Source organism: Dipodomys ordii, unplaced genomic scaffold (assembly GCF_000151885.1).
Source record: "Dipodomys ordii isolate 6190 unplaced genomic scaffold, Dord_2.0 Scaffold82, whole genome shotgun sequence".
NCBI lineage: Eukaryota > Metazoa > Chordata > Mammalia > Rodentia > Heteromyidae > Dipodomys > Dipodomys ordii.
In genome coordinates this window covers 5,675,954-5,688,777 of record NW_012267298.1, presented here as the reverse complement: position 1 = coordinate 5,688,777, position 12,824 = coordinate 5,675,954, and the positions used below count along the sequence as shown (strand labels likewise).

The 12,824-nt window shown below is 41.7% G+C and overlaps 1 protein-coding gene across 1 annotated transcript in view; it reads left to right on the top strand.

Annotated features, from left to right (window-relative positions):
• The window catches only part of Lrrc6 (leucine rich repeat containing 6), a 76,403-nt gene that overhangs the window by 19,472 nt on the left and 44,107 nt on the right, over positions 1–12,824 (top strand). The window contains exons 4-6 of the mRNA XM_013025174.1: positions 4,753–4,925; positions 8,541–8,770; positions 11,752–11,943. Of these exons, the coding sequence (XP_012880628.1) occupies positions 4,753–4,925; positions 8,541–8,770; positions 11,752–11,943 (595 nt within the window). The remainder of the gene's footprint in view (positions 1–4,752; positions 4,926–8,540; positions 8,771–11,751; positions 11,944–12,824) is intronic.

The window sequence follows — 12,824 nt, the reverse complement described above, 5'->3', positions numbered from 1 at the left end:
CAAGGTAAACTTATCTATCTCCTCAAACCATTGTAACATCTTTATGGAAAATACATTCAAAATCCTTTCTTTTAATTTGATTTTTTTAAAATATATGTAGTATATTATCACCGTCTCTAGTCACCTAACTGCAAGAGCACACCGTGAATTTTCCCATCAGATTCTTCATGGCCATGAATCAACCCTTCCCCATTGCTTCCTCTGCTCCAGGCTTGCAGCCTCTGGTAGCCACAGAGTACTTCGCCAGTCCCTTACATCCCCAGGGCCTGCTCTTGAATGGTGACCACAGTCAATTATCTTTGTTTGCCTCTGTGGCAGGGTCTCACTATGGTAGTAAACTCCGGATCCTCCCCCAAGAGCTAGCATGACAGGGGTGCAGTGCCATGCCTCAGTGTTCACCAGTCACTTCCTAGCATTCCCATTTTAGACATGATCTCTTGACTTCCGTACATGGAAGATACCGACATTGTCTCTCATGCCATCTTTGTGCTTTTGCATTCCACCATGCTGCTTGGCTCCGCAGGTCAGCAATTCGGGCATGCTGTCAATAGCTGGGGGCTCCATGCTAACCCTTCCTCCTGCCCACCCAAGCAGGGGGTGTTGGAGGACCCCCCCCTTCCAAGATGGCTTCCGGGTTACTTGCAGGCAAGGCTCTTGGCCTGCCTCTAGTCTAGGTCTTGTTTTCTCACACTGTTGCAAGCCTCTGCAGTTGGCTCTGCAGCCCGATGCAGACTTGGTGGTATCATCTTCTGGGGTAGCTTTCCAGGAGCAGGCCTGGGAGACCCGCACTCCACTACCGCTGGCAGAGGTTGGGAGGTCTTCTGACCTGACTTTAGAAGCCTCAGCATTTCACTGTGGCCATGGACTGTTGTTTAGACAAAGTGAGGCACAAGGTGAAGGAGAAGGTAAATAGATCTCTGCTGTGGCAGGAATGGCAGCGTGCACAAGATGCACACGGAGTGCAACCTCAGAGAACCCCGCACACACACCTAAACACACACAGTAAGAACAGAATGAGAGCTCTCTCCTGAGCACAGTGCTAGGGTTAAAGAAAGTGATGTCCTGGAGTCAGCATCGGATAATCGTATTAGTCTCGTAGGTAATGAAGTAAGCATAGGATGGGTCTGGAAAGCATTTAAATGTTTTCATTAGTTTATGTTAATTGCATAAAATAATAGGTCCCATCCTGACATTTTCATACCTGCGTAGGATGTACTTTGATCTTGTCCACCTCTCATTTCCCTCCTGTTAAAACATCTGTGAAAACAGGGCTGATTGATGTCTTGGTTTTCTATGGAATATTTTCTCTTTTTTTTTGTTTAGGTACAAAGTATCAAATATAACTGTGATGAAAAAGTTGAAAAAAGAGAGTACACTTTACTCTGAGTCCTACCATCACTATGACTGCTTTTTACTGTATTTTGTGTATCTTTCCTTTAATAGCATATGAGCAATGTGCTATCTTCATGTTTCCATTTTCATAAACTTTCTCACTTATGCTATGAGTTCATAACTGTTAGGTTTTTAAAAAGAGGTGATCGAGTAAGAACAGCACCGCGCACGTGGTATTCAGGTAAGGGGGTAGGTTTATTCAACGTTCTGGCTGGTACCAGGCCATGTTGGCCCTCCACGCAGCTGGGAAAGGCCTGGGAAAGAGAGCTGGAAAAGAGAGAGCTGGGAAAGAGAGAGCTGGGAAAGAGAGCGTCTGGGCCTGGGCGAGGCCTTATCTAGGGTCTGGGAGGAGAAAGGTGTGGCCACATCAAATTCAGATGTGACCTCAGCGGATACAGGTGTGACCTCTTCCAGGTGTACCAGTTGCCTAGGTAACACAGGCACTGGGTGGAGACTTTGCTGCGAGGAGGGTGGGGTCTGCTCACCATCCAGGAGTTGACCTTACAATAACCATCCTTTTTAAGGTTCTTGTAATAGTAAGATGAGAAGATATATTGGAGTTTTCTGGTCCAGTTTTATAAGTGGAGCATGTAGGCATCTCTGTCTATGGATCATTTATTTTATACCATTTAAATATATTTGACATAACTTTACGTTCAATTACAATGGCCACCTGGTGACACTAAAGGAGTTTGATCTAAATTGTCTTATCAATTCCATTTTCCTGCCTGCTCCATTCTAGTCACATCTGTATGTTCTTCAGTTTTCACCTGAGCCAGCTCACTAGTGTTGCTGTTGACTGGTCTGTTCATTATCCATATACTGCCTTTCCTGCCTTTCTCATTCTTTCCTCTCTCCCCATCTTGCTCTGTCTAACTCCTTCCTTCCATGTGCAGTTCTTCTTATTCCAAGGAGTCTTTTATTTTTAGGATGTGAAGTAATATAAAAGCCAATTTCCATGTCTCAGATTACTTAAATACCAATGGGAAAGACAGGTCAGAAACACTCAAACAAAAAAAATTATCCAATATGAAAACTGCAAAAGAAAACCATTCAATATGACAAATGCTGTTCAGAGAAGTAAAATGGGATAATGTATGTTGGAGAATGTCTGATTGTCATGAAAAGAACCAATGCAAAGGCAGCGTCTACCACTTTACTACAATGTTACTATGTGTCACTTTTTAATTAATGAATAATTAGTGCAGTGAAGTTTGGAATTATGTGAGGGCCTATTTCTCATCACATTTTTACACATTAGTTTTGCATTCATTAGTGACTTTCCGATCTTGACGTTCTATTGTGAAGGAAGAGCTCTATCTACCTCCTGCCACATTTCATATTACTAATCACTCCTTATATGGATGCCCTGTGATACTCATAAGGGGCTCATTGGGTTCTTGTGTCAGAACTATAAAGCTGTGGTGGCAACTCTGTGGCAGCGTTAGTATGTGATGGACTTTTTTTTTTTAATTTATTTTTTGAGCTAGGGCTTGAACTCCGAGCCTTACATTCACTTGACTTTTTCACTCCAAGCTGATGTTCTGCCACTTGAACCACACTTCCATTCCCAGCTTTTTGCTCATTAATTGTAGATAAAAATCTCATGGGTTTGTCTGACGGGGCTGGTTTTGAACTGTGATCCTCTGATCTCTGCCTCCTGAGTAGCTAGGTTAACAGGTATGAGCCACTAGCACCCAACTGTAATTTTTGTTTTATTCAATAAAATTTATTGAAATCATAATGAAGTCAGATGATCAAAATGTCTAAGACCTGGCTAACGAAACATTTTCAAGCAGATACTTGTGTTTCAAAATACTCTTGTTATTCTCTGAGCATTTTGTTATCTTGTGGCATGTCAAAATGTTACTGGTATCTCATCTGCAATCCTAGCTATACTCAGAAGACTGAGATCTGAGAGTCAAAGTCCAAAGTTAGCTTTGACAGAAAAGTTTGAGAGACACCAGCTCCAAATTAACTTAGCAAGAAGCTATGCAGAAGACGTGGCTCAGGTTGTAGAGAACTAGCTGAGCAAGCGAGCTGAGGATGCAGGAGGCCCTGTGTTCAAGCCCTGGTACAAGAAAAAAACCACCAAGAACCAACATTTACTTAAGTTAAATATTTGCAAAACAATGACAGAAAAGCAGAATGTAATCAGGAAGAATAGGGAAGGGGGTGTGTGCAGAAGTTTGAAGGTAGAGCTAGGTTGTCTGCCTGGACTGACTCTCTAGGTGCTGAAGACTAGACAATCGGCCAGGACAGCCACCCAAGGATGTCAGTTGCAGGAAAAATGGCCTTGTACTGAACCAAGCCTATGGAGGTTACCATGTAATCCAGGTGGACTCTTCCTCAACTCAGTAAGAACAGAGATTGGTGTTTGTCCTTCTGTCCGAAGGGTACCATAAGCTAGTCTCTTGCTAACAGCTAATATTTACTGACTCTTAGTGCCAGGCACTAAGCTAAGAACTTTCCATGAGTCATCTTCCGTTATCTCTGCAATGACTCCTGCTCATGATGTGATTGAATGCTATTGTAATCCTATAGATGGAGAGGCTAAGGCTTATAACTCTAAGTTCACATTTTCCAGGATGACACAGAGGTAGGACTCATGTTGTCTAATTCCAAAGTTGGACCTCTCCCCACCAAGATCCCATAGAATATATAGAAGGGAATTATTTCAAATTCAAGTTGGAATTCAAGTTTTCATCGCATCTTACTTTGTGTATAATGAGGGTAGCTCGATCAGATTTACTCTGAAACTCTGCTTATGTGTCTCCCATGTTTTCTCTATTACTCAGAGTGTCAGAACCTGTTAGGTTCCATCCTGATTGATATCTTTGATTTAGCTCTTGGTGGCTTTGGAGCCATTGTCTCTCTTATAGGTGACTTTGCAAGCATTGTTTTGCATATATCATTTTTTAACATTAGTTTCAGGAAATGCCTTTTCTTTGGGGGCTATCACATTTCACACCCACATTCCTGCCATCATGTTCTATGCTGAAAAGTGTCCTAACTATCGAGTGAAGTCCTATCTATCTCTGGAGGTAGGAGTTCTGTTTCTAATGTGACTCCCACCTTAGGAAGCAGTTTATCCTTGATATCTGTGACCAAATCCAAGTACTACCAGCCTACCTCCTGCACACATGAGCAGGAAATGTGATTGTCCCTGAAAGGAAGTGGTTAAAAACATAAGGGAGTGAAAAGAGAGAAAGAATGAAATTTTTGAGTGGAGATTTTTGAAAAACCACTTTTTGAAAGCAATACAAGTAATCAGCAGACTAAAATGATTACATCTCCTGCATATATGATTTGCTATTACATATATTTATTTACCATTGTGAGTTTTCTTTTTCTCAACAGGATGTGAAGTGCTGACAAAACTTGACCTGACCGTGAATTTCATTGGGGATCTGAGCAGCATTAAAACCCTGAAGCACAACATCCACCTGAAGGAGCTCTTCCTCATGGGGAATCCCTGTGCGGACTTTGACGGCTACAGACAGTTTGTGGTGGCAACCCTACAGCAGCTGAAGGTATCACTGACATAAAACACAGAAAGGCAAAGTGAGTGACCATAATAGTCACAGCTCTGTCATGGGCTGTGTTCCTTCAGAGAGTAGAAGATTCACAAGAGTTGAAGTTCATTCCTTGACATCTAGATCTTAATATTACTCAATAGCTTATTTAAGAAATAAGTTACAAACATCCAAACATGTAGAACTGAATCTCTTCCTTCCTTTCTCCCTTCTTTCCTTCCTTCCTTCCTTCCTTTTTTCTTTCTTTCTATTTTTTTTGTCGGTCATGGGGCTTGAACTCTGGGCCTGGGTGCTGTCCCTCAGTTCTTCAGTTCAAGGCTAGCACTCTACCACTTGAGCCACAGAACCATTTCTGGTTTTCTGAATGGTTTATCGGAGATAAGAGTCTCACACCTTTCTTGTTCGGGCTGGCTTTGAACTACGATCCTCAGATCTCAGCCTCCTGTGTAGCTAAGATTACAGTCATGAGCCACTGGCACCAGGCTGAATCTCTTTCTTAATTAGTTCAAATTTTGAAGCACCTTCTTCATAACTTATTAATCATTATTAGTTGCAAAGCCTAGAGTTTTAGACATAGCTACACCTAATTCCTGTATTGCATAATCTTAAACTACTTCTGTAATTTTTTTATTACATTTTCTTAACTCACTGTTTGATGTTAGTGGTTCTCAAGAGTTTGGCGTGCAGGTGAATGCTTAGAGAGATTTTGAAAACCATGTGTCATCCCAAAGGTTTCTGAGTCAGGTGTGACTTGGGGCATTTCTCACCGACAGTTGGGTGATATGGATGATGCTGGTCTAGAAAGCTCCCCTGAGAACCACTACTCTGTACGGCTTCCAGGGAGAACCAGGCAGCCTGTCTTTCCTTCTCTCCCACCAACATAGCATAGACTTCCCTATCACATAAGATCGTTAAGGTTTCCCTCACACTTCAAGCAAGTGATGAGCTCCGTAGCAGCAGGCCCGGCTAGGCGTCCTGTGAGCTGACTCTCCCTGGAGATGTGTCACTTGTCATGTAGGCTCAGTCTCTAAGCCCGAGAGACCGCCTCCCAACACTCTTAGGTGCTAGTCACTAGATCCACGCGGCTTTTGCCTTTACTTCTTTTCTGATTTTATTGTTGTTTATTTAATTATGTTTAAGTAGTTTTACAAAAATCTTTCGCTTCAACAGGTCAGTTTATACATGCAAAGGGTCTTGGTCAATGTTGCTGCTCCATCATTCTCTCTCATCTTTTACTTGTACTTCTGACCACCCAACGGTACATGAGGATTCTTACAACCCCTTTCTCAGGTTCCATTAATTTCCTGGAGTAGCTCGCAGAACTCTGGGAACCACTCGTTTTTGCCAGTGTATTATAGTGGATATTTCAAAGGATTTGAAGAGATGCATGGCGGGCGGGAGGATGGGGGGCGGGCTTCCTCATTCTCTCTTGGTGTGCCAGCCTAGAGGAACCTTTTCCTACAGGGTTTTCAGTGGCACAGAAGTTCTTGGAACTGTCCTTTTCTGAAGCCCTCATAGTATAGGATTTATAGCATAACATGGTGAAGAAACCCAGAAAGGCCTATTGAGACTCTCCAACCTTCCTTTCTTCCCGGGTGTAGGGAAGGAAGGAGGGCCCGCTCCTCTTGAATACAGACGGGAACCTACTGACAGACAAGATAGGCCAGAGAATGTCCCCGTGGCCATCTATTCTAGGCAGTGAGAGCTTAGAGTTTCTGTGACCTGCCTTGTGGTAGGAGCATCCATGGTAGAAAACGCAAAAGCTACAGTATCACAATAATCCCACCGTATCCCCCAAATGTATGGAACTTCAGAAGCATACAGCATACAGCAGAGAAAACTTAAGAATTGGGGTTAGTTTTCATAAAATGTAGTTTTGTCCTTCTGTAAAGAAATGCTTGATTTCTTTGCAATTTATGATAGGCATCTCCCCTGTCAGTGTTCCCATGCTAAGGTTGCAGGTATGAAAGTATCATCTAGAAGCAAGGTCAGGTGTATACACAGACAGTGTAGAGAGTCTCTATGATGCCCCAAGTGTATGTATAGAGCCAGTGAGATGTGTTCTGAGGCAAAGCTGTCACTGGGACTCGCAGAATTTACACCCTTGTTTGAGCTGATACATGCTGCAAGCAGAACAGGTCAGGTTTGACTCTACATGTATCTGACCTAAGCCTCTGTTCTCCACATTAATGGGAACATTGGATCAAATCTTTTAGAAAGACTGCATCCAATTAGCTGCTAGAGGGGGCGTCAGTGGCTTTCTGTAAAAAGTACTTCAAATAGATTGATCCACTTTACAATCTTAATTACAATTGTGATCTAGCTACAGAATTGTGTTAAAAGATGTACTCACTCCCTAGGACTGTTTCAACAAAGCAGAAACTTAAAGACATTGATTCCCTCATAATTCTGAGGACTGAGAGTATAGCTCAAGTGGCAGAGCATGTTCCTAGTATGTGTGAGGCCCTGAGTTCAAACCCCAGTACCATGAGGGAGAAGGGGAAGAAGGACATGATTTTTTTTCATAGTTGTAGAGGCCAGAGGTTCAAGGTCAATGTGTTTGCAGGGCGTGTTACTCTTAGGGCTGTGCAGACCATTTGACTCGCCCTCTCTCCTTGGCTTGCAGATATGTAGCACTGATCTCCACCTTTGCCATTACCTATCATTCTCTTGGGTCGCCATCTTTTTCCTTGATGTTCTTTTGGTTCTAGCACTAATTATGTGTTAGGGTCTCACTGTAATATGTTTTAATGGATCACACAAGTTTCCAAGTAAAGCCAAATGTGGAGGTAATGGAGGTTAGGACTTCAACTGCTGACAAATTTCCAAAGCCAGAAGTGTGTTGGGTTTACGCTTCCCCCTAACTCTATTCTGACACTTCTCACTTCTTTTATATCTAGGACCTCTGTGATCCTAATAAGGATCGTCCTGGTCATTCACCATCCTCAATTAGACCTGCAAAGTCCTTTTGGCCACCTGAGATCATATTCGCTGGGAGGGGAATATGAATATTATTGGGAAATCTGCCTACCACATTCTTCTAAATACTTTACCTCTATATAGAATAATGATAGACAAACAAATAGGCCTCTTTAAATGGGTGGCTTTAACATTTCAGATTTCCGTTGATGTTTTCTATTTTAACTTGGAAAAAGTATCCTATAAGTACAAAAGGCAAACATGGATTATACTGATTAATAGCTGTACACTGCGTGTTGTCAAGGTTGGAAACAGGCTCTTCAGAATCCAACGTTCTTTTCCTGGGGACCATTTGGAAAACGTTGTATTTTGAAGCTAGTAGTTTATTTCAGTTTCAACATTCAGCATCATGAGCAGTTATAAAACCAATACAACCTGTTTTGAGAGTTTTGATATAAGCCTTACTTATTATTGTCAGTAAAGGTACTTTGTAAACTATTTTAATTGTGTTAAATAAGCATTGCCCAATGTTTCTGCTACATCCCATTAATTGCTTTCTTTCTAATTATCTTATTACTGTGATTCAGTATTTCTAAGTTGAAAATATTCCAATCCATGCCAACTTGGGACTGACTTGCACTACTATGCTTGGATGATGATATTATGTGTATTGTTTTGTTTTTTCAATTTAAGTGGTTGGATGGTAAAGAAATAGAGCGCTCAGAAAGGATTCTAGCATTGCAGGACTATCCAGCAGTTGAACAACAAATCAGAGAGCAGGAAAGAGCTTACATCCTCAAAAGAGCCAAAGAGAAAAAAGAGGCACAGAGGAAACTTGAGGAAGAGCCTGAAAAGGAAGACAACAAACAGAGATGTGGTCCTGGCTTTGATGGGCGTTGGTACACAGACATCCCTCCTGCTCTGTATGTAAAGCAGTTTACCTTCTAGTCAGCTTTTACTACAACAGCAAGCTGTGTATTCTTCCCATGGTGTTGTCGCTTATATTCTGGGATATCACATATTCTGGGGTATCTATTTGAAGAATAAGATATGGTGAAAGTGTGTGTGTGTGTGTGTGCGTGTGTGTGTGTGTGTGTGTGTGTGTGTGTGTGTGTGTGTGTTGCATGTGCAGGTGTATGCAGGCAAAAGAGTTCTTTTTGTTGTCAACATTATAAAGAGGCTTTATTTCCTTAGGAAAAATGCTTCTTATGTGAGCTCTTACGTGTAATCCTAGCTAGTCAGAAGATGGACACAGGAGAAATACAGTTCCAGGACAGTCAGAGCAAAATGTTTAAGAGACCTCTATCTTAACTGAAAAAGCTGGACTCTCGCTGCCATTCCAAGTGCAGTGGGGAAGAGTTAGTAGAAGCATCATGGTCTAGACCTTCCTGAGCAAAAAGGAAGAGTGTAGCTCAAAAATAAGTGAGCAAAAAGGACTGGAGGTATAGTTCAAGCAGTAGAGCATCTGCCTAGCACATGCAAAGCAATGAGTTCAAGCCCGGTACCACGCCCCCCTCCATCAAACGAGAGAAGAAAAACTTCAAACTAACAGCTTAATTTGCATCTAAAATTACCTCAGATAAATCTCCATAAAGCATGCACAAGAAAGATACATTAACAGGTGCACTTTGATTTATGAAGTAGGAATATTTTAGAAAAATGAAATGAAATCACATGATTATAAAGCAAATAATTCTGATTGCATCACAAAACATCTCTTTTGCAAGTTATATAGCAAATACATTTTTAATGTGATTAATAGCCCTCTAATTGGTCTTTTGTATGAGTCTGAATTTTTTATACTGTTTATTGTAAGTGAATCACAACTATAGTCAGTTGAGTTTATTCCATATAATGAAAGCTTTAAATATTTAGATAACAAGCTTTTCAAAAAGAGATAAAATAATTACAAAACACTTCAGATATGCATAAATGTTTAAAAATAAGTAGGCAATTATTTTACCACCCATATATAATAAATAATAACTATTTGTATGTTTGTTTGGGACCTTTGAAAAATAAGAAATAACATATCATTAAGAGAATAGAAGCTTTCTGAATACTCCTTAATCCTGTTCCTTCCTTTATACCCGATGGCGTCTGTCCTTCTGAAGCCGCTGTAGAGCTGTCATATGGTCCACACAGTTGATTTTTAACTTCTCTAGAATGGGAGTGGGTCGCATCCAGCCTCCGGCACACATAAGGGCTGAGAAATCGTTTGTACGTCATGGGACAGACACATATATTTTCATATGCTTCTCAGCAGCACCTGTGACTGTCTACTTGCATTGATAATTTTGTATGTCCCTCTAATACTATTGTAAATATCCAACTGGAGCTTGGCAGAAAAAGGTTTCCCAGTCCTCCTACAAGTTACTGTAAATCTTGGTGTTTGATGGAAGATGGTCTCATTTTTTTCAGTCATCTTAGTTATCCATTGATCCTACTCTTTTATATGGAAGTCAAGGCTGCTCCTCTTCTAAGAAGAAACAGCACAGAGATTCATAGGCTGCCAAAAAGGGAGATGAGAATGTTAACTTAAACAGAAGGAGGTGGATCTTGCTTCCATTTCGGAGAAAAGAGCAGCCTGGAATGGAAGCATCAGAAAAGAGGATGCTACTAGGAATAGGTTGCACTGTACCCATTTCACATGAATGACCTGTGCCTGTATCCTAGGCCAAGGCTACATTGTAGTAGAAGGAGCCAGGCTTGAGCAAGTGTAAGAGGGGCCCTGCCTACGAGGGTGGCAGCAATGAGACTGTGGGGTGGAAATCAATGCTAGAAGCTATGAGTTGTCACAAAAGGACCCGTCAGGTGCTGACCACAGCAACACAAAGCTATGTGATTTAAGCTTTCTTGCAGTGTCTTTACAAATGGCACAGGGGTTCACAAGAAGAGAAGCCAGCTCTGGCACTGGCTCCAGAGGTGGTAGCAGCAGTGAAACTGTAGCAGCAGTGGCCATCTCCTTTTCTTCTTCCCACTGGCCAGGAGCCAGGAGAAGGTGAAGAGGCTCAAGAGGGTGGGGCACTGAGAGAGAGGAAGAGATGCACCCTGAGGGAAGGAACGAGCCACTCACCACCCAGGCTTGAACTGAGCCAGAAGAGACCCTTGGGAAAGGAGGGAAGGGCTTATTCTTAGTCAGAAATCTAAAACTTTATTTGAGCTGGAGCCTTTTTTGGGGGGGGAGGGGGGTGTTGGTCATGGGGCTTGAACTCTAGGCCTGGGAGCAGTCCCTGAGCTCTTCAGCTCAAGTCTAGTGCTCTACCACTCGAGCCATAGCACCACTTTCGGCCTTTTCTGCTTATCTGGTGCTGAGGGATCGAACCCAGGGTCTCATGCATGTGAGGCAAGCACTCTTCCTCTGAGCCACCTTCCCAGCCTTTTTAAATCCTGGAAGTGGGGTTTTGTCTGTTGATGGAAGTGCCTATAGTGGGATATCGGATCGTGAATGGGAAGAAGAAGGTTCTAAGAGAGTGCTTTTGAAGAGGATTTTTGTTTATTTCCTAATTAATGCACTCTACTTCATCGGCCAGATGAGGTGGCGTGCTTGCTAAGGTTGGGTGGTCTCCCTGCCTGCTCATTATGTCAGAACTTCCTGCAAAATACTGTAAGGATTCCCAGGATATTAAAAAGTATTCTATGGAAGTCCAGGAATCTGAACTTTTATAAAGTTCCCCAGGTAATTCACACCAGCTAGGCTTAGGCAGCCTTAATTCAGATACTGCCGTGTTTTGACAATAGAGGATGAGAGCCTGCCCCAACTTTGCTCAGGTAGACTCTCAGAGACATTTTATCAGTCAAAACTAAGTAATCATGATATTGTGAAGCAAAGGAGAAATATTAAAGATAAAACCCATGAACCCATTCTTGGGCTTATATGTTCTTTGTCTGTTGGTTTTGCCAGCCCATCTGCTACTGAGAGCCAAGGTCATGTCCAAGCACCCAAAATGCAAGAAGAACAAAACAATGCACAGAAATCAGACGAAACTGAAGACGACCTGGCATTCTGGAACAAACCATCCATGTTTACGCCTGAATCTCGATTGGAAACTCTTAGACATGTAGAAAAGCAACGGAAAGCTCAAGAGAAATCAAGGTATCCCATTTTCCTACTGAAAGAAGGCAGCACTCTCTTGTAGGCTATATTTTTTATTTTTTAAATGTTTTATTTATTTGTTTATTTATTATTAGGACTTGAGCTCGGGGCCCTGAGCTTTCATTTGTATTTTCCACTCAAGGCCAGCATGCTACTACTTGAGCTACACCTGTACTCCATGGTTTTTGCTAGTAAATTGGAAATAAAAATCTATGGGCTTTCCTGCTTGAGCTGTCTTTGACCTACAATCCTTGGATCACAGCCTTCTGAGTAGTTTGGATTGTAGAAGTGAGCCAACAGCACCTGCCATGGGCTATATTTTCATAATTGTGCATCTTTTGACATAATATCTGTGTGTCACCATTGTTAAACATCACACAAGTATAGCACTTTTCATTAATATCAAAGTATTATCTATAAAGATTTGTTTGTGTGATTAGTTTTTTAACCATTTTATATTGTTTAGCAATCATTGTTCTGGGTTACAAATACCACTTGTCATGGGACAATGAAAAAGATCATTTTATGGGGTGAAAAGCTCCATCTGAATCTGTTCTATTCATTTTCAAACTGAAGAATTAAAGTTAGTTTCATTAAGCACTTTATTTTTTATCATAGAATTATCTTGGATATTTACTAGTATAATGTCAGTTTTGAAGTATTTACATATAATTTGATGAGTTGTTAGAAGCTAGGATATTATTATTTTCTGGGTGTTTCTTTTTTTTTTGGGGTCCAGTCATGGGCCTGAACTCTGGGCCTGGGCTCTGTCCCTCAGCTCTTCAGCTCAAGGCTAGCACTCTACCACTTGAGCCACAGCGCCACTTCTGGCTTTTTTCTTTTTGCTTATGTGGTGCTGAGGAATCGAACCCAGGGCCTCA